The sequence below is a fragment of the Zootoca vivipara genome, chromosome 1 (genome assembly GCF_963506605.1).
Source record: "Zootoca vivipara chromosome 1, rZooViv1.1, whole genome shotgun sequence".
Classification (NCBI taxonomy): domain Eukaryota; kingdom Metazoa; phylum Chordata; class Lepidosauria; order Squamata; family Lacertidae; genus Zootoca; species Zootoca vivipara.
In genome coordinates, this window is record NC_083276.1 from 74,266,942 (window position 1) to 74,287,745 (window position 20,804).

Here is a 20,804-nt window from a genome sequence, read left to right on the forward strand (position 1 = left end):
CTGTTGCATGGCAGATAGATACCACCAAAATAGACAACATCATTAGGAGAAAGGCAAGTTGGCATGGCAGGGTTAGGAGATGAATAAAGAGAAATCATATTTGACAAAAGGTGGCAAGGATTAGATGATGAACAAAAAATTGGGGATGTGGGGAGAGAACCAGAAAGAAAAATGAATCTATTTTGTGACTAAATGTTCAAACATGACCACTGGAAACCAAGAGAAATCAAGAGCTGATGCCGAAGGAGGAGATTAGTGGACAGGTTAGAAGAAAAGTGAAAAAAAGAATGAGCTGTAAAAGAACTGACTTTTCAAGGGAACACAGAAGAATAAGAAAAAGAAATCAAGGGCAGAAGAATAGATTAGGAAGAAAAAGGGAAAAAAAGAATCCAAATCAATACAAAACTAAGCAGGAGGGTAGTTGAATTTAGAAGTAGAAATCACAGAGGTAATTAAATTGTAGTTAGGAAGAGGAAGATGGAATTGCAAAGACAGCACTGCAAAGTAATAACTAAATCAGGAGCAATCTTGGGGAACTAGGGGATTTCCATGGAACTGTAGGGAAGCCAGTATGTGCCAATATTTACAGAGGCAGACAATCTTCGCTGTAGGGGAATAATAGATTGGCTTCCGCATGATCAAACAGATGCTAAGTGCTTAAAACATAAATAGCCGCCAGGCACCAAATTATGGTAGAAACTAGTTCTTTTCCAGCAAATAGACTTTTTGATACTTTGATGATGGTGATGATATCTCTTTCACATTTCTGGTTTTCATACTATGGTTATTACAGAAGAGAAGGCTTTCTTGGTGGTCAGGCACTAACCTGGGGCTTGCAAGTCTAGCTTTGTTGACTTCAGTCTCATGGATGGAAAAGACAGCATCTGCCTGAACTCTGGGGATTTTCTTCAGAGTTTTCCCAGGCAGCTGCTACCAGCTGGGCTCACTAGGCTGAGAAAGTGATAAACCACGAATGAGTTAGTTGGGTGTTGTGTCTGGAGAAAACCTTTTCCGTGTGTTCTTTGGGAGTGCAGCCATTAGCTGCTGTGCCACAGATTTCCTGTGTGGCCTTGGAAAAACCTGCTCTGTGTAACATGCGAGATAACGGTAACATTTCCCCCTCACTCTAATGCTATGAACAGTGATATGCTCAATATTCTTACCCCTAATATTCTTAAGAGGCTCTTTTCTCCAGTCTTCAGAGAGTAGCTGGAAGTGGGGAGGCAAAAAAGGCCCTCCTTTCCTTCCACACTGCAGTTTTAATTTGAAATCTTAGGCGCAGTACTGCACCCAGAGCTCGCGCTAATGAAATTCCCTGTCACAAAATGCCCCTAGAACAATGGGAGTTTCGAACACTGCACTTGACCCGATGCAAATTGCCATAAGAAGCCTTCTTTATGTAGCTTGAGAGACAAAGTGCAAAATTTCCAACTGTACCTGTGGTCCAGCAAATTTCCAACAAATCATTTGCCATGAGCATGGTGTAGTGCAGACTTGGAGAAATGATGTTGGTTGCACAAAGAATGATTGGGTGAATCAAGCCTCTCTAATGGCCTAAGCAAGACATGGATTAAGAAAGCTGTCTTCTGTGTCATTTAAAAGCATGCTCTTATTTCTCTTGGATGGTGTGAGTTTGGATTCTTTAATGTCTCCAATATGCTTTAAGATGCTTAAATAGAGAGGTTGGTTCATAAGTAGCTTGATTGCTAAAGGTCCCAACCCTTTTCTGCTGACACCCTGGTGGTGCCCCTGTGACGTCCTAATCGCTTGTAAGAGGCCAGGTGTTCTCTCCATATTAGATCCCATATCTACTCTCAGGTTATAGGGCACTTTACTATGCAGGCAGACAGCATTTGCATTTGATGAAGCAGCACTTTCCTTCTCACAGACACTGCAGGCTGAAGGCTTGTTCGCTCACAAGTTGCTATCAGAGGTAAAATAAAGGGACTATGAGCACTCTAGTGCTTGCAAATGAGACATTTCAGGCACCCACCTGGGCCATTCAGAAAGCTGTTTGTGCAGTATCTGCAGAACTTTGAACCCCATTCATCACAGAGAGCAACCGTGTTCTTGATTATATAACTCCTAGATGAAAGAGGAGCCAGTGAAGAAAATTCTTTTTGAGCTTTCCAGTGGCCACGGATTGCTTTTCATCTCATTTCATCCATTGATATGTTTTGGGGACATGTAAACACATTCAAAGTTGATACATAGCAGGTTATTGTTATTTTTTAATTATGTATTAAATTTGTATACCACCCTATACTTGGAGGTCTCTGTTCTGGTCACCACAGTTTAAGAAGGATATTAAAAAGCTGGAAGGTGTGCAGAGGAGGATGTCCAAGATGATGAGGGGTCTGGAAACCAAGCCTTATGAGGAATGGTAGAGGGAGTTGGGTATGTTTAGCCTGGAGAAGCGTAACAAATCAGGGTGGGGTGTTCGGTCTGCACCAAATTTGTGGGGAACTTAGGCCGGTAAGGTGGTCTGTAGGGCGGCACGAAGGCTGCTGCATGTCAGGGATTGGGATTCTGTGTGGCAGGGGAGCTTGTGGGTGGCATGGTGGTTCCTGGGTGTTATGGGTGCTCTGCAGTCCCTGACATCAGCGGTTGCCCTTAAAAAAGCTCAACAACTTTGATTTCCCCCCGAAAGCTCAAAGCTGCTGCTTGCATTACCAGAGTTTGGACTAGATAGCCCTTGTGGTCCCTTCCATCTCTACAGTTATATCATTCTATGACTGGTAATCTTGTCTAAACCCTCCAGGAAATCTACAGCTCTGGCCGGCCTCAGGAGTTTTGACAGGGCAAGGTATCCTCTCTTGAAGCCTCAGCCAGATCTCCTATTGGAGAGAGCACTTATAAGTAATCTGAGAACTCTTTCCACCCACGCTGTCCCGCATACAGATGCACTCCCATTCCACTCATGCCAAGATAATACCACTCCTAGGCCATATAGCTTGACAAATAAAAGAACCACAACTGTACAAGCCCAGGGCTTTTGTTATTCCCTTACCCCCACTTGGTTTATCTGATGCTAGAAGGGCAACTAACCTGTGTTAATTGCAAAGCCAACCCGATCATCAGTCATGTCTGGAACCTTGCTGGTGGCCTTTGCATTTTTTTGCATTAAGCTACGTTGACTTCTTAAGATTAAAAGAGGTTTTAAGGCCACTATTGTGGCTGAGAGGTCTGTTCCCCCCCCCCTTTCTCATTCCTTTGAAGGATTGCTTAAACCCCCGTTTAGATTAAGGAAATTAACTATTTAATTGGATATTTAACCCCCACCCCTGTTCCAATGGGACTCAGGCAGACTTAATGTTTCTTTATTCTATCCCATAAATTAGCTTATACAGCCTTTGCAACATCATGCTCATAATAAGGCCTGTATCTCTGAAACAAAAGCTTGTTGGGATAGGAGGACGCGAGCCAAGAGTAATATCAGATGCTGGGCCCTCCTTCCCTCAATGAATCCCCACTGGGATTCTTAATAGACCCTGCATGCTTGCTTGCATTTTCCTGAACAAAACTAGCAGTGAATCTGCTGACAGATAAATTCCCTCCGCCTGTATTTTCTGGTAAGGCTGTTACAGATAAGAGCAGCCTGGGTCTAAGCAGGTTTCTCAGTGCCCCAATTCCTCCCAGTTGAAAATGGGCATAACAGGCAAGTAAATAAATGGCATGTTTCTCCATTTGCAAAGATTCTAAAACCTCAAGGGGGAAGTTTTTGCTGAAATGAATGGGAGCTGTGCAAGAGCTTAGCAGTGCCCAGTGGACTGAGCCCTAAGACAGAGCTACTGCTCCAACATGGCACAACCCTGCACTACATGACCTCCTTCCTATGACACCCTGCAGGATAGTGACAACTGGCAACCGCATCACTCTGCAATACAGATTACAACAGGGCAAGAAGGAACAGTGGTGCATAGCACATGTATGACCAATTCACACCACAGTACAGATTATTTAGCACATGCCCAGTGTAAAATCAACCCATAGCGTTGTACTCCAGGACACGCGACCTTGTTTCTTGGTCTCTTGCATCTATTGGGAGACAAAAAAGCAAGCAAGCAAACAAGCAAAAAAACAACAGCCCTCCTCCCTGCCTGACAGACACAATGAGTGCTGGTTATTCTTAGCTTTTCTTCTGAGTATTCAGAAAAAAACACATTAGGGAAGGAGGGAATTATGGCTCAATAGCATGCATAAGGGTGCCAGGCTCAGTTTCTGACATCTTCAGTTAAAAGATCATGAGTAGAATAGATCTGATGGCAGCAGACCTGTATGCTTAAATGTGGCTCAACCCCAACCACATGGAAGAAAGAAGGGGTTGTTTTTTGGGACAAATACATGGCAACCCAATGTTCACAGTTTCTGTGATGATTCTCTCCTCCTTTCCTTCTCAGCTAAACTCCAATAGCAGGAGTGTGCTCAGCTGAGAAAAGTGCTTGAAGAGTAAGGACCCTGTACAGGGACATAAGCTGCAAGCAAGGGGAGGATTCTGCACCCATTTTGCTGTTAAAAACAGACCATTCACTCCCTCTTTCTGCAGTTCTGTCTTGAGGGGGTTGAGTGGAGAGATCTATATCTAAATGCACAGATCTGCCACTGCCAGAGCTAGTTTGAACCTTAGCCTTGGAGAGCCTCTACCAGTCAAATTACCGTACACAATTCTGTCCTCTAGATCAGGGGTCAGCAGTGCCGGCTCTATGGCCAGGCTGGGTGGCGCAGGGCACCACGGCGCCGGCCCGCTAGGGGGGGTGCCATGCAGCTGCTCCTGCCCGCCCACTCCGCTGCGTGCTAAGCCCGCCCGCCCGCCCGTCGCGCTGGAAAACGGGGCAGCGGGGGGTGGCGGAGGGATCCGTCGCACCACGGCACCAGGGCGCCAAAGGTGCCTAAGACGGCCCTGGGGGTCAGCAACCTTTTTCAGCCATATGCCGGTCCACCGTCTCTCAAACCATGTGGTGGGCTGGACTACATTTTGGGGGCGGAGGGGGCGGGGAATGAACAAATTCCTATGCCCCACAAATAACCCAGAGATGCATTTTAAATAAAAGGACACATTCTGCTAATGTAAAAACATGCTGATTCGTGGACCGTCCGCAGGCCAGATTGAGAAGGTGATTTGTCCACATCCGGCCCCCGGGCCTTAGGTTGCCTACCCCTGCTCTAGATGGACCAGTTGACTCAACTCATCATAACACTGCTTCATCCATTTTCAACAATACAACAAGCTGTGTAGAGGATTACTTCTTTTGTCTAGTCTTTCCAGATGCCCAGGTCTTGCCTCCTGAATTATTCGCCAACACCCCTCAGACCAGGAAAAAATAGAGAATTACATATACACACTTCCCAACCCCATAATTTATGCTGCATGGTGAAATTGATGCAATTGTGGTGCGGAGGTAGGGGGGTTGGGGTTGGGGTGAGGGAGGCAGCTAGGAGTAACCAGAGCTCATGTGCACCTGTGCTAATCTTGTTTCGTTCATTCTGATTTAATATCCCAGTTGAGGGGTGATGTCATGCCACAAAGAGCCACAAAGGAAGTGGTGTTGCAAAGTGCATTTAACTCCTCACATCCCAAATGGACAAGACTTGGTGAATTTTTTTATCTGGCAGCAGAAATAGTATTGTCCACCAATATTATTAGTGTTTGGGCATTGGGGTTTTGTTTGTTTACTCAGTTGCCAGATTATGCAGGGGAAAGAAAAAAGATACCCTGTGAAGCATTAGATCAGAATTAGGCCTTCCTTTATTGAAAGCAAGGCTATCTCAAGCAAGATGCTTGCATGAACTGTATGGTCAGGCTTTACCTTCTGGTGAGAGTAGCCAGGAACAGTATTTTACATAAAAGGTGGCTTTTCAGTTGTGCCTGGCACAGGGGTGGAAAACACAAGAAGTCCTTTGTAAAACTTTTTTTTTGTCAAACTGTATTATAAATGGGTGCTTAAGCAAGTATTTCCTCCTACTGAACCTTTGTAGCATTTTTTCCAATTTAGTTGTGTCAATCCAATATAAGATGTACAATTTGGAAAGTAAACTTCACAGAATCTCGCTACTAAACGTCAAGTGTTTCAGAAGAAGCCATTATCTCTGATATGCCCTTGCTGCTCAGTTTTGGGAAGCTGATCAGAACAAGAACAAGACTGAAGCTGTAAGCTAGAACAAGATCTGTTTGATTCAGGTGCTGCTTGCTATGCTATGTTCTGCAACGTCTTGGGGGGGGGGATCACTGTGATCTGTTAAGAAATTAGATCCTGCCATCTATCTCAGCCGCCCACCCAGTATATGGGCTCACTTTCCTAATTAGTATTGTACACGGGGCCGCTTTATCAGTCATCCACTCGGGCATGAAATAGAAAAGAGCTCTGTGTGCATGCGTGGGAGCCACAGAGAGAGACACAGACTACTGAAATGCTGCCTGACTTTGACGTAGGTCTGTTTCAAGTACAAAGGCCTGCAGCTATGTTAGCTGTGATTCAGCTGGAGATTACGGATGATGGACCGGGGGACAGGGATCTACCAGTAACAGACTGGCGCGGTCGAAGGATCCTGGGAGTGATTTCCTAAGCCACTGGTTTTCAGGTCATTCCAGAGGGAACACTAGAATGAGCGCTGCTTTTACCCAATATCACAGTTCTTCCCTCTGAATATGCGGCTTCAGCAAAGTCTAGGATGTGTTTGAGGTCGGTAGTCTTGAGTCTTACTAGGTCCAGGTTCTGTCTTTAAGCCCAATGTACCTTGGGGGCATGTCCCGCTTCTTAATTATGATTTTTTAAAACATATATTTGTATGGTGGCAGTGCCGTTGGTGCAACCCAACTTAGTATCCTAGGTCACATTCTGATTTCACTCAGGGTAGCAGGGAGGCCCAACACAAACAGCCACTGCCCTGAAGGAACTGGGGGTGTGCTCTAGAAAATGCCCTAAATTTGTCTACAGCACACTGGGTTATCCCCGCAGTCATAGCAAGGCTTCCTTGGCAGAGAGGTCAACACAGAAAATGTACCAAAAGGTAGGCAATTTGAAGAAACACTGCTCTGGGCAACGCTTTTCCATCAGTCACTTCTAAACTTATAACAACACCACTGGCAACTGCCATTTCTCAGATGACAAGTGTTGCTCACATGTGGCTGCTAAAGATCCCAGGGGGGCTATTTATAAAAGAGGAATAAAATTAGCCCCTAGCATCCTGGCCAAATTCCAGTGCAGGTAATTTATTTCCTGCCTTCCTAGAATTACATGCATACACATTCTCTCTCTCTCTCTCTCTCTCTCTCTCTCTCTCTCTCTCTCTCTCTCTCTCTCTCTCTCCACCCCTACCCCCTGCAGATTCAATTTATTTTATTTAGCATGGTGTGTTTATCTGCTGCTCTCCCGTCACTAAGATACTTGGTTGCTTTGTAATCATTTAAAAGTCTGCAGGCTGGAATCAGCCTATGCTGCTTGCTCATGCAGCTGGGAGGCGACAGCCTCCTAAAACGTTAAAGGGTAATGTGAAAAATAGTTTATCCTGTTGGTGAGTTATTGGGGATTGACAGTAAACAGCACATGTGAATCGGCTGTGTGTCGTCCCATCCCTCCCCCCCCCACACACATACAAAAAAAAATTCCAGTACTGAAAGATATGCACAGTAATCGGAAGAGAAATGGTGAATGGTAAATCCACCCTCTGTTTACTATTATAGTAAGAGCTGAAAGAATGAAGCGATTAATGGATATGATAAATGAGCTGATTCATTAAACTCAGATTTAAAATGTGGGGTTTTTATTGGAGCGTGCAGCACACTCGATTTGGTGCTCAGTGCTGATGACAGCACTGTTGAAAGCATTGCATGTCTCAGGATTTCAGCAGTGTGTTTATTTCCCGAAGGGAAAACGATGTGATGTTGTTGGTTAGTCCAAAGAATTGTTTGCCTTCGTTTCAATATCCACAAAACAGCACACTTCTTTGTGTATTTATTTCAGTCGGTTGATTAGCTAACCTAGTAATAGGTGGAGAGCCCTAGCCCTTTGCAGAGAGACCACACACAATGCTTCATGCGCCAAGGGATGGGGGCAGACGGCAGAACTGCAACAAAGGAGTGTGGCAAGGGAGGCGGGTTTAAAAGCAGGGAATGGGAAGGCTGAGGCACTGGAGCTGATGATGGACTCCAAGTACCATCAGCGCCAGCCAGTGTGGCCAGTGGTCAGGAATGATGGGAGTTGGAGTGCAACACCACCTGGGAGGTGTAACAGGTTCTCTAGCCTTACATTAGATAACAATGAATTGCCTGTCTTTGTAATAGGTAAGTGAGCAGGGAATTTTATAGATTCTAGGGGACTAATCATAAAAAGATGAATTTTACACACCCAGACAATCTGTGTCAGCAGAGGTCCAGTGTTACCACCAAGAGTGTTGCTTTATTTTTATTTTTGCTAATGAATAGAATTGTTGCCTTTCCCGTCCTAGAGGACAGAAGGGGACATGGCACCAGAAGCCCATTGTGTGTAACCAAGGCAAACGGCGAAGGAGCTTGCTTTTATATGCATCTAGTATCTAACGCTCTTGTGGGAGCTTAGGGTCTTAATATGTAACAATATGCGAGAATAAAATATAAGGTTTCCCTTCAGTGTGGAAGAATGGAGTTTAATGGTCCTCTTTACTACAGGATTGGGGACTTGGCTTCCAGTTTTCTGATTCAGTTCCCTAGCTGCAGAATTTTCATAAAAATCAGTTTGTGGGGGGAAAATGGGGATAGTTGCTCAATAACCTTATTTCTTTCACTCTCTTTCTCCAGGGGGCTTTGCCACCTTCTCATCTTGCTTCCCGGGACTTTGCGAAGGGAAACCTGCTGCTATCCTGCCAATGAGCATCTCCCAGCCATGCATGCCAGTGGCCAATGTTGGCCCAACTCGCATCCTGCCTCATCTCTACCTAGGCTCCCAGAAAGATGTCTTAAATAAGGTACATCATGTAAAAAAAAAAGGAAGGAAGAAGAAGAAGAAGTGGGGGTGGGGTGGTGTAGCTTGCCTTGAAGAAACCCTTCCCCTTAAACTTGGGAGAGCAGGTGGGTCACCTGTGTGGGAAACTGTAAATTGCCATTTTTGAATTGTGCAGCAAGACAGAGCTGTAGACGTGAGCTCCCTTTTGAAGTGCTAAGGACATTAGCAGCAGGAGCATCCAAACTGCAACGTTGACCCTGGGAGATCTTTGTGACAGGGGAGCCAGCTGTTTCTTGCCAGAGCCCAGTGCCAGCCAAGCTAAAGAATAACACTGACCTCAGCTCTTCCATGTCCACCCTCAGAGCCAGAGGATGAGGTATTAAGCTTGGCATTCAACAGTGACTGATGGTGAGGTGAGGGCAAGGGAGAGTGTAGGGAACGGCAGCCCACATCTGCAAGCAAAGAAGCCTTTGAGCAGGCCCCAAAATGGACAAAGATCTGCTTTGGGAATTGGAGAGGGGAGGGAACAGGCAGCATCCTTTTCAAAGGACACCGGAATGCTTGGGCTATGATATCACATCGGGGAAGAGAATTTCATTGAAAGAAAAATAATAATACAAGTTAGAAGAAGAAAGAAGTTGTTAACATACCAGTGGCTGTGGGCACAAATCCTGGGCAGGAGGGAGCCAGTTGGTCATTCCTGCCTTGGGGGGAGGGTTAGGTAGAAGCGCCTGAACTAGAAACACTGAAAGGGGAAGGGAAAACATTTTACACAGGGAGTAGAAGGAATTGGGGGAGAAAAATGCCAGGAATGTGAGCTTGGGAGCTTGGCTTGCTCCTAGGGACCGAGGTGAGAGTTATTACACAGAGATTCTTGGGAAATGCAGCCACAGAACTCTAGGGGGGGCATAGCATTGGGCGTCAGTGGCTGAAAACAGGAGAAATGGAATATGAGCTGGAACCCCAAAGGACTTTGCTTCAGGTTGCCTCTCTGGGTATTTTCTGTAAAACTCTGCTTTTAGAAGCAAGTCTTGGCTTCCCTACAGAAGTCCTGCTTTTTTCATTGTGGCAGCAGCCACTGGTTTTTCCTGAATCTTCATTGACTTCCGGCAACAGTGCCCAGCTGGCAGCCCAAACACCCCCCTCTGTGATAGCACAGCAGGCTGGGCAGCCTAGTAGCCAATGGAGGAGAAAGAAGAGGAGGCAATGACATCCTCAGGGCCTCTGGAAGAGTGGGTGAAAACATCCTGTACTGGACTGCCAAACATCCATTGATTCTCTCTCTCTCTCTCTCTCTCTCTCTCTCTCTCTCTCTCTCTCTCTCTCTCTCTCTCTCTCTCTCTCTCTCTCTCTCTCTCCTCTCTCTCTCTCAGGACCTGATGACCCAGAATGGGATAAGCTATGTCCTCAATGCCAGCAACTCTTGTCCCAAGCCAGATTTCATATGTGACAGTCACTTCATGCGCATTCCAGTCAATGACAATTACTGTGAGAAGCTTTTGCCCTGGTTGGACAAGTCCATTGAATTCATTGGTAAGACTGCGGAAACAGCCACATTTGGGGCAGTGGGGGGGGGGAGTTCATTACTTCTACTGGTTCTGTAACCTTGGTTGCTGCAAAAGGCATCTGGGCAATAGTGACTGGGTGGTCACTGCACTGCACATGCACAGACTTCTGGTTTTTGTTTTTTGTTTAACTCTGCTGTGTTCAAAACACTCAGTCTGCCCTTGGGAGGCACACTTTCTCCCTTTGTACAAAACAACCATCCTGTCCCCAGACAGCAAAGCTACCAAGACCATTATAAACCCATAGCATCACCTGAGGTATAGCTAACACCACTTGGGAGAGCAGTTGCTGCTACAGAAAGAAATGTCTCTTGCTCTATCAAGGTGCTTTTCTTTACCAACAACAACTATGCTCTTTCTGGCTCCAGAGATGGTTGATTAAATGAGACTGGGAGTTCAAATAGTAATTTTCTTCCTAGCAAATAGAGAGGGTGGGGAAAATACAAAAAAAAAGAGTCTCTTTAAAGCATTTTAAAGAATGGTTTTCTTTAAAAAAAAAAAGAATAATAATCTGGTGCTTTATTAGCAACCCATTGCAGGCCATGAAGTCCCTCCACTATTTCTCATCAGATAAAACAGCAACATTATTGACAAGCCAAGAAGCCAAATAAACAAGTCATGGTTTCTAGCTTCCACTTCTTAGTTGCACATATTTGACTTACTTAAACCATTTAGATTTGTGTTTTTCTTTTTTATTTACTCTTCCAGTTTTGTTTAAAAGTGTCTTCCTTCAGAGCCGTTTCCAGAGAGGTAGCTATGTTAGCATGCAACAGGAAAAACAACCAAGATGCTTGTGGTGCCTTAAAAGACTGACAGATTTATTACGTTCAGGCTTTCGTGAAGGGGCTTCTGGTCCACAAAAGCTTATGCTGCCATAAATCTGTGAGCCTTCAAGGCACTGCAAGTCTCTTTGTTGTTCAGAACAACGTAGAGATAGTAGAGTCCCAGAATATTGACCTGAAGGCTGTTTTCTCCTGCTGCAGACAAGGCCAAGGTGTCCAGCTGCCAGGTGATCGTTCACTGCTTGGCAGGGATCTCCCGATCGGCCACCATTGCCATTGCATACATCATGAAGACCATGGGAATGTCTTCAGATGATGCCTACAGGTAGGTAGCTTTCTGAAAAAGAGGGCACTAATGTTTTTCTTTGCCCAGCTAAAGGAAATACATTTGACTTTGGGGTGTGGCTTTTTTGTTTTTTGTTTAAAGTGGTGCCGTTTATCATGAAGCATACTTTCCATGTGTCTCGCTCAAGAGTACTGGCTAATAAGCATGAAATAACATAGTGCCATATACATTATAGGGTTGATTCCAGCACAGGAGTAAACCCATGGAAATTAATGGACGTGACTATCTCAGGTCCATTAACTTCAGTAGGTCTAGTCTGATAATACCTTAGTTAGGTACCTTCCATAATCTACCTGTGCTGTGTTTTTAGTTACTCGTTTGCCATTTATTCATGGTAAGCTTACCAGGCTGATTTGCATGACTGTCAGACTTGTAGTTGCCACTTGAATCTCATCTGCAAGTTGGCTCCCAGCCTGTGGCCAGCTGGTCCCCATTTTTGCATGTGCCAACAGGCTCGCAGCAGACGTAAGTGTTTAGCTGTTAGTGGCAACATGCAAAAGAAAAAGAAAGAAAAAAAACACCTTGGTGTGACATGTGGCAGTGGCAGTATGGGGACAAGGAGCCAACATCCACAGACAGATCCCATGGCTACTGCCGTGAGACTTAAGGTTGTCCGAAATGACCATTGCATAAACAAGGAGCAATCTTTAAAGCGTCACATTACACCCCCTACTCCTTAATGTCCCAAGGTGTGTGGGGGGGGGAACAGATCCAGCCGATTTCCAGTGCTACTTTGAATCATACAATTCTTGCAGCATCCCGCACCCAAATCCTTAGAAGTAAGAAAGGGCCCAGTAACAACTGCAGCTGTCTCGTTTGCCCCACAGGTTCGTAAAAGACCGGCGTCCCTCCATCTCGCCCAACTTCAACTTCCTGGGTCAGCTTCTAGAGTATGAGAGAAGCCTGAAGCGGCTCAAGGCTCAGAAGGCCCAAGGGGAGAAGGGCGAAGGGGAATCCCAGCAAGACCAGCCAGAAGCACCTGAAGGCTGCAGGCACCAGACTGGGTCTACCTCAGAAAAGGCTGAGGAGCTATTCAGAAGCACAACCTCGGAGACCTCCTCGCTTGACTCCGAGAAGCCAGCAGGAGCCCACAAGGTTGTCTCGCCTACAGCACTGCAGCAAGGGCTCCGTGGCCTCCACTTGTCTTCAGAGCGCATCCAAGACACCAACCGGCTGAAGCGGTCCTTCTCCCTGGACATCAAGTCAGCCTACACCCCTAGCCGGAGGCAGCAGGACCCACCAGGTCCGACAGAGGCAGGAGAAACCCCCAAGCTGTGCAAGCTGGACAGCCCATCAGGTCCCAACGGCACATGCCAGTTCTCCCCTGTCCCAGACAGCCCGGACTGGCCCAGTGGGCCCGACTTCCTCCTCGAGGCCAAAGTACGGCAGAGACGGAAGCACAGGCACCAAGCCGGCTCCCCTGCTCATGGGCTGAGCCTTAACTTCAGTGGGGTGTGTGCCATGCACAAGAGCACCAGTGTGGAGGACAGCCTCAAGCAGACACTTCGAGCGGGCCTCCCCGGTGTGGGGCAGCAGCCGGCGCAGCCAACTGCCACCCCGGCCCCCACTGGCACTTGGGGGGTGCACTTGGAGTCCCCCGGCACTCCTTCCTCTGAGAACCCCTGGTACTTCAGCACAGACTCGGCGGCGGGCAGCAAAGGCAGCGGGAGCGGGGCTCTGTTTGCCGGCGCCGCCACCTACTCCTCGTTCAGCTGCAGCACAATCCAGGCGAGCTGCGAGATCAGGCTGAGGGACAAGCAGCGGGGCGAGCCGCGGGACGTGCGACACAGCTGGCACGAGGACACTGCGGCCGAGAAGCAGTTCAAGCGCAGGAGCTGCCAGATGGAGTTCGAGGAGACCCTGTCGGAGAGCAGGTCTCGGGAAGACCTGGGCAAAATCAGCAAACAGTCTAGCTTTTCGGGCAGCATGGAAATCATTGAGGTGTCCTGACACTCACCTTGTGAGATCTGAGAGCAAGTTGCGTGTGCATCAGTGGGTGGGTGGGGAGGGACAAGGCTGGCGAGATATTTAACTAGGGAGAGGGAAGGGAGGGCGGAGGGTATTATTTATATGCCTGTGTGCATTTCCAAAGGGCACACATGCTGAAGCAAAGGCAAAGCTAAACGAATCCAAAGTCAAGAAACATAACGGTGCATGCTTAGTGCCCCCCCTTTATGTTCCTACCTCCACCACAAAGGCAAAACCACACCGCATTCCCTTTTTTGGCTGGTGGAGGGTGTATTAACTCTTTAAAGCCTGGATTCCTTCCTTTCGCATGTAGTGCTCTCTCTGCCCGCCCCCCCCCCCAAAAAAATGCAGGGAGAAGGGGAGAGCTGAGGTGTAACTTCAAAGGTGGGGTGAAATAGAAACAGGGGAGATATTAACATTGTAAAGACTTCCACTGGTGTAAAAGCTTTTTTTTTTCTTGGAAGAAGGTTGTTGTTATTTGATCTGCAGATTTGCAGTGGGGGAAGTCTAAGGGAAGCAGGTTCTTTTCTTGTGAGAGTACATTAGCAACTGTTGATATTACCCAGCCACTCCCATTACAGGAGGAGAGCTTCCCTCCCATTCCATCAGCGTTGGATATTATCTGTGGATGGCTCCTTCCCAGATTGGGCTGCAGAAAACTGGAGGGGCTAAATTTCAATAGCTTCCCTTGGTGTGTCTCCCTTCCCATACTGAGCATGCTCCTCTTGTGTTTCTCTGGCTAGAATTCTTAAATGCTGCACAGCGGCAGCCCTATACATATATAAATATATATTATATATAATATAAGAGAGAGAGAGAAAAAACACAAAGAAAAAAGTTTAAATGGTTTTACTACAGTTTTTATTGAGACAAATAATATTTCAACTTTTCTTTTTAATTTATTTGAAGCTGTTCATTCTGGCAATGATTTTCAGACAATGTAGGGGTGGTACTTATCAACTCTATTTTTACTGTGTATGGTATTTAAATCTGAAACACGAGTTTCAAAGCAATATCCTAGGCCTGCGGCTCCTTCTGTAACACACGTCAGTGACGCAGACACCCCAAAAAGTGGGATGAGATATCTGTGTGTGAGAGAGTGAATGAGTGAGTGAGTGAAAGAGAGTGGGAGAGTATGCATGTGTGTGCACTTTTATTTAAAAAGAAAAGTGAGAAGATGTTCAACACAAACTGAGCCAGGAATCCTTCTTAATGCTTCTTTACTTCCTACACCTGTCGCATCTGCAATCAAAGCCATAAAACCTTTCTCTTCCTGGGTCTGAGTGGAGGATCATGGGGTTCCTTATAAGAGAAGGAGAGTCCTGTTCTAAAGTCAGGAAGGGGCATCAAGAGAGCTTGATGAGTATTGGGTTTTCTTTTTTAATTTTCTCTCTGGAGGAAATGTATTGGAACTGGGGGTTAAATTCCCAGAGGATGAGTCCCTTTCCAGCAGCCCAGGATATCTCCCAGATGAATGATGGTGACAATAGGCCATTCCCTGCCCTTCCGAAGGGGGGTGGATTATGGTGAATGGCCATTCAGATGCTGCTCTTATTCAGACAGTGTTCCACCCAGTCTGCATCAGGCTTTGTTGAAGGGTTTGGGGAGATGCTAGAGGCCTAAAACCTTCGCAAAGGATGGCTTTAGCCAGCTGAATGCATTCTGTTATTGTGGTACTAGAGGGGAAAAAAATCATTGAAGGGTCTTAGGGATCCATCCCACTGTAAGGAAGTGTCCACTTACTGCTGCATGCAGGAATTTCTTCCCAGACTCAGTTCTCCATCATAAATTTGTGCCTACTCTGAAGTACGTGTTCACTTTCTATCAGGGAGCTGCTGCCATACAGAGACTTCATAACGAATGCAAATCAGCCAATGAGAAAACAGTCCAAAGACAAATATATAAACCAGTAAAAGACCAAACTGAACAGCCTTTTGAGAAAGGAAGTTCTAGGAAAGATAGAAAGTATTTCAGCTGTAGTGCAAAGGACCCACTGATCCATCCCCAGCTCTCCCACCTTCAGCAGTCATCTTCCAACCGATGTGTTCACAAGGAGATTAGCTTGGCTATAGAACCTATTTGTCTTATCTTTGAGAAATTGCGTTCATTGGCTGTGATATTACCCACAAAAGAAACCTAGTCCTGAGATCCCCACTGGCATACTTCATGGGGGAATGGTTGGCTGTAAGAAATCCTCCTGCACAGGATTTCTTTTCCCTTTTTTTTTGGAGATAGGGAAGAAAGATTCTCCCGACACTTTTCTAAAGATATACACCAAAAGACAGAGAAGAGGACAGGGTTAACCCAGAGTATTTTGACCCTTGAAATGGATAATCCATATCTCCTCACCTCATCCCAGTGGTAAATAGTATAAGAATAAAGTAAACCACTTATGATATGTCACTCTTTAATGGCAGAAATCTGCTGCTTGAAGTGGCTGCTTCATTCCGTTTCATAGTGGGACTGACCCTGGAGGAGGATGAGTTGGAGTCTGTTCCCACTAGTTGAACTAAGGCAGCCTTGCCCACCCTTGGATTCCCACGTCTTGTTGGGATGATGAGGGATGTACTCCAACAACACCTGGGGTCAGGGGAAGGCTGAACCTAAGGGCAGGTTGAAACACGATGGTCTTTTTTGTGTAGTTGCTAGGAAGGTTGCTGTGGAGTGAAGGCTCTCTACAGAGGTGGCAACATTTGTAAGTCACCAACTGTGCAGATGGGCCCAATAATTGCATGGAGAGTCCGAACCCCAGCGGATCACGTTCATGGTTGCCGCTGGGAAGGCTGTCCATGTGATTGGACTGATCTGTGTGGTATGTAGCTGTGAAATATTACCATTCTTGCACGACGCTGCTGCACAAAGTATTTTTTTGGAGGCCATGTTGTTCGCATTGGTCTCTTGTTCTGCTCCGAGTGATGGCCTCAGCAGTACGGTCGCTCCACCCCACAAGGCAAAGGTCCAGGTTCTGGCAAGGCGAGAGCTCCCTGGACATCAGCCTGCAGGGCTCAGGCTGGAGACTCAGAGCAGAGCTCAGATGTTGTCTCGGCACTATTCAGCCTCATGCTGAACCTTATGGAGGAGCTGCAGCTCTGTGTAACCAATTCTACTTTGGGTGAGAGGATTCTCATTTAAAGGGGCCCATCCTGCTTTGACAGGGATGGGTCCAATGGAGTTAGGGAGACTCTAGTTGCACAAGGGCTTCTAAACTGGAGTCCTTGGAGTCTCAGGATGTTACTGTGACCATCTTGGAACAATGGGCTTCTGCTGCGCCAGTGTTTCTGGTTAGTATGGACATTTGCAGCTGACCAAGGGTCGTTCCCTCTCACATTCTGAATATTTGGCCTCATCCCCCAAAGTTTGGGGGTCTGACCCTGGGGGCTTGAGCAGGAGAATGAGTTAGCAAGTCAGTAGAGTGTTGATAATTCAGCTAATAGGGCAAAAGTTCCCAGTCAAAAACACAAAAGCGGGAGGGAGGGAGGAACATTTTCACTCTTTGGCCACACTGGTCTTCTTCCCTTTTGAGGAGTAGCAACACATTCACTCAACAGCTCCTGGCAGAGGCACTGCAATGCTGCTTCCTTTTGGAACACAGGCCTAGAGCCATCTCTCTTAAAGCCGAAAGCACATTTTTCTCTTTGTGTAACTGATTTTGCATTTGCTCCTTTCTTATCACATGCTGGTTTTTTGAGCCAATACCTCAGGGTTGTTTATGTAGCTTTTAAATGAGAAAAAAAATTATTTGAGATAAAAGCAACTTCATTTCTTTTCCCATTTTCTTTCTTGTTGAAATGTGATTTTTTTTTTACAAAAATAAAAAATCCTACACAAGACAAAAAATAAATAAAAATCTCAGGTTCAGAGCTTACCAACACAAACCACAGGGAGCATCAATAAGATGTTTTTGCATCAGATTGTCTGTTTCCTAACTGTAACAATTGCTGTCTGTACTCTACCAAGACATAAGGTAGAGACCTCATGATACTTATTTTACCAAAATATTTTCATATTAGATGCTGCAAGCTCAGAAGTGATCCGACTGACCTGCATAGTATTTTGAAAGTAGCATGACAGAGGAGTGGAGGCTAGGGGAAGTGGAATAGGATAAACATGGGTTACCTAGGTTGGGAGTTTCTTTTTTATCCCTCTTCACATCTTCAACTGTAACTTAATGTATCTGGATGCTTAATGTATATAGATGCTTTCAGGTGCTTCAAGTTCAGAATCCTCATTTCCTCCAGTAGATTGCATCCAAAGGGTAGATTAACCCTTTAGCCACTTTTGGCAGCATGAAACTCCATGTTTTAAACCAGTGTTTCTCAAACTTTGGTCCCCAGCTGTTGTTGGACTACAACTCCCATAATCCTTTACCACTGGTCCTGTTAGCTAGGGATGATGGGGACCCAAGTTTGAGAAACACTTAATCCTATGCCTCTTTTTCTGTGGGACCAACAGGAGAATAGCACTCAGACATACAGGTGATCAGAACAGATATTGCTGCAGGGCAGAACAGTTCATAATGGAGAACTACTTTCATAAATGGTATGCAGTAGACAAGAAGGATGAAATCTATAAGGCTGTTAAGCAATCCAGTCTTCAGCAGTCACTCCCCAGCATCTCTGCTTTTCACAACTAAATTGCTGTCCTAGGTTGGTTATTGTTGTTTCTGCAAGAAGTCCACAAGGAATTAAGAACAGTCACTTGGAAAATTCACAGATCATTGGCACTGCAGTGTTCAGCATGTTCCTTGGGAATTTTCACAGGGATGACCTGGAAAATCCTCTCTCTTTCCAATGTCAGCTGCCATCTTTGCTGTGACACTGAATATTGTTGGCTTGATCTTAAATATTTGCATCTGCCTGTGATGCTAGCTGCTATTAGAACATACTGTCCATTACATAATGTGCTACTTGCACTCTGTGAATACCATGGGCCCTTGAGATCTGTTCTGTGTTACAAGTGTAGCAGTGTTTGGTACAGGAATTACCACAAGGACAAATTCCATGACAGCTACTGAACACTTGGAAATTTATACAAAAGTGCTGCAGTCCATTCTGTCAGACGGAAACTTTCTCAGTTCACAATCTGATTTCAGCCAGTGCTGCAAAGTCAATCCTTACAGTATATTCTAGCAACTAATAGCATCAGTGGGAAAGGACAAAAATGAATGGTTGTTTGCTCTGAAAAGCTGCCACCTGCTGTTATTTCAGAGCAATCACTCCTCCAGAATTGAAAGGTGGGGAAGAATATGTGGGTATTCAGGCTAGCATTCCCAGTAAGCTGCAAAATTGCCAACAATTCCCTTCAGCAGGAAAAAAAGTGGGCCAATCTGAGTGTGGGGGGGATTTCTAGGACAATTGGTGGAGATTGAGGTGCAAATCTGGGGATTTTCTCGAAGAGAATATCAAGAAAAGAAGATCAATTTAAAATGGTGAAAGACACAGTCTTAATCTTCTTCTTATGAAAATCAAATTTGCATTTTCTATTTCCTTTCTAACAAGAAGCCATATTTGGGCTATTTTCCATAGCCCTATATGGAAAGTATGCTTCTGGAAATAATCTACCATTGCCTTCTATTGAAAACATCAGAAAAATGCCATTATGCTTGTCTTAGTTGAACTCAAAAGGCATCTTTGTCTTGTCTTCATTGGGATCAGGTTAAGCCCACTGGTGACCTAGAACAGCTTTTCCTAAAAATGTTATTAGCTGTTTAACTAAGGGCTGCCATATTTCAAAAAATGAAAATCCAGCCACAAAAGTTGTTGCTAAATTTTGCTAAATTTCAAGCTATTTTTAAGGAAATTTGCCAAAATCTGCACGTCCAACATGGGCTGCCATACGGTTGGCCAAATCCCAGCTATGTCTGGAAAATTCTGGACGTATGTCAACCCTAGTTGAACTCGCCAGTTCTTGTCAACCAGGAAATTGCTCCAAGGGACCTCCGACTCCAATTCTGATCTGATGTTCATGCTTCAACTACACAGTTATCTGACACAGAATTATTGCCAACTCAATAGCAGCATGCAGGAGAACCAAAGCCCCCGTGGGAACTCAGAAGTAGGAATCTAGGGACTGCAAATAGGTTATGCTCACAGACAATCAGAAGTATATGAAAACATTTGATTTGCTGTGAGACAAGTGTCTTTCAGGATGCAAATAAGGTCTTTGAGCTTTATTGAAAAGGTAAGGCCAAAAACAAACAAAAATCCCACTACAAAACAACCACCCTCAGACACTACGACCTGGCCTTGAGTACAATGCCAATGAAATATCCCAGGAACTTTTTTTAAAAAAAAATCCTCATAAATCCAAGCTTTAGTGTTTGTGGGACAATGCAGGATCGTTGAGTTCATAATGCAAATCTTGGAAGTCCAGGACCAACCTTTCCATGAGGCAGTTTGTTTTCATGGCAGATTCTGGAGAAGTATCATTTTCCTAACACTCAAGCTTAAAAAACAAAACAAAAAGTGGTGGAGATGTGTTGTTTGGACTTCACTTTAGGTGCAATACTCTAAGACTGGCTCCACCCAGGTCTTATATGGTGAATTTCTGGCTTGCAGCACCTTCTCTTTGCAACAGCAACAAAAATAGGTTGAGTTTCCCTCCCGATTTGTAAGTCTGTGCTATGCTTCTTTGACCCTCCACCTCTTTTCTCATCTGCGCTCTCTGGTTTTATTTATTTTTCCTTTTCCCTGTGTTTCTTCCTGTAACCATATGCTCTTGTTCTGTCTCCTTTCCTGGACGCCATCCCTTTAAAAGGAGGTCTTTTCTGCCTTCCTCCTGATCCTAATGCTAATGATAATAAGCTATCAATGTTGTAATTGCAATGTATGAATTATAGATTTAAGTATTTATTATTATTATTATTATTATTATTATTATTATTATGTAATTTTACTTCTATGTACGTTGATCTTTGTTTCTCTGTTGTGAGTATATGCAGAACTTTTCAATCTCCAACTGCCCTTTTGCCTTCCCTTACTCCAACTGTAGGTAGTGTATGGTCAGTACTATGGCACGTCAGGTCGTTGGATGTCATGAGGAGGAACAGTTCAGTTCTTCTGGAGTTTGGAAAGGTGTGGAGTAGCTATCTCTATTCCACGGAAGTTTCTAGGGAGCAACAGAAGTGTTCCAAAATTATTTAAAATTATTAAGTAGTACTTTAGAAGATGCAGAACCAACATATCCCACATTTTCTTCAACCTAGAGTAGTGATGGCCAAACTTGG

At 45.2% G+C, this 20,804-nt stretch overlaps 1 protein-coding gene across 3 annotated transcripts in view; it reads left to right on the plus strand.

The window, feature by feature from the left end:
- The window catches only part of DUSP8 (dual specificity phosphatase 8), a 98,228-nt gene extending 78,369 nt beyond the window's left edge, over nucleotides 1–19,859 (plus strand). For all 3 annotated transcript variants that reach the window (XM_060276325.1, XM_060276329.1, XM_060276335.1), the window contains 4 exons: nucleotides 8,774–8,940; nucleotides 10,292–10,451; nucleotides 11,467–11,590; nucleotides 12,439–19,859. In XM_060276325.1, coding sequence (XP_060132308.1) covers nucleotides 8,774–8,940; nucleotides 10,292–10,451; nucleotides 11,467–11,590; nucleotides 12,439–13,561 — 1,574 coding nt within the window. In that variant the 3' untranslated portion in view covers nucleotides 13,562–19,859. The remainder of the gene's footprint in view (nucleotides 1–8,773; nucleotides 8,941–10,291; nucleotides 10,452–11,466; nucleotides 11,591–12,438) is intronic.
- The last annotated feature ends 945 nt before the right edge of the window (nucleotides 19,860–20,804 follow it).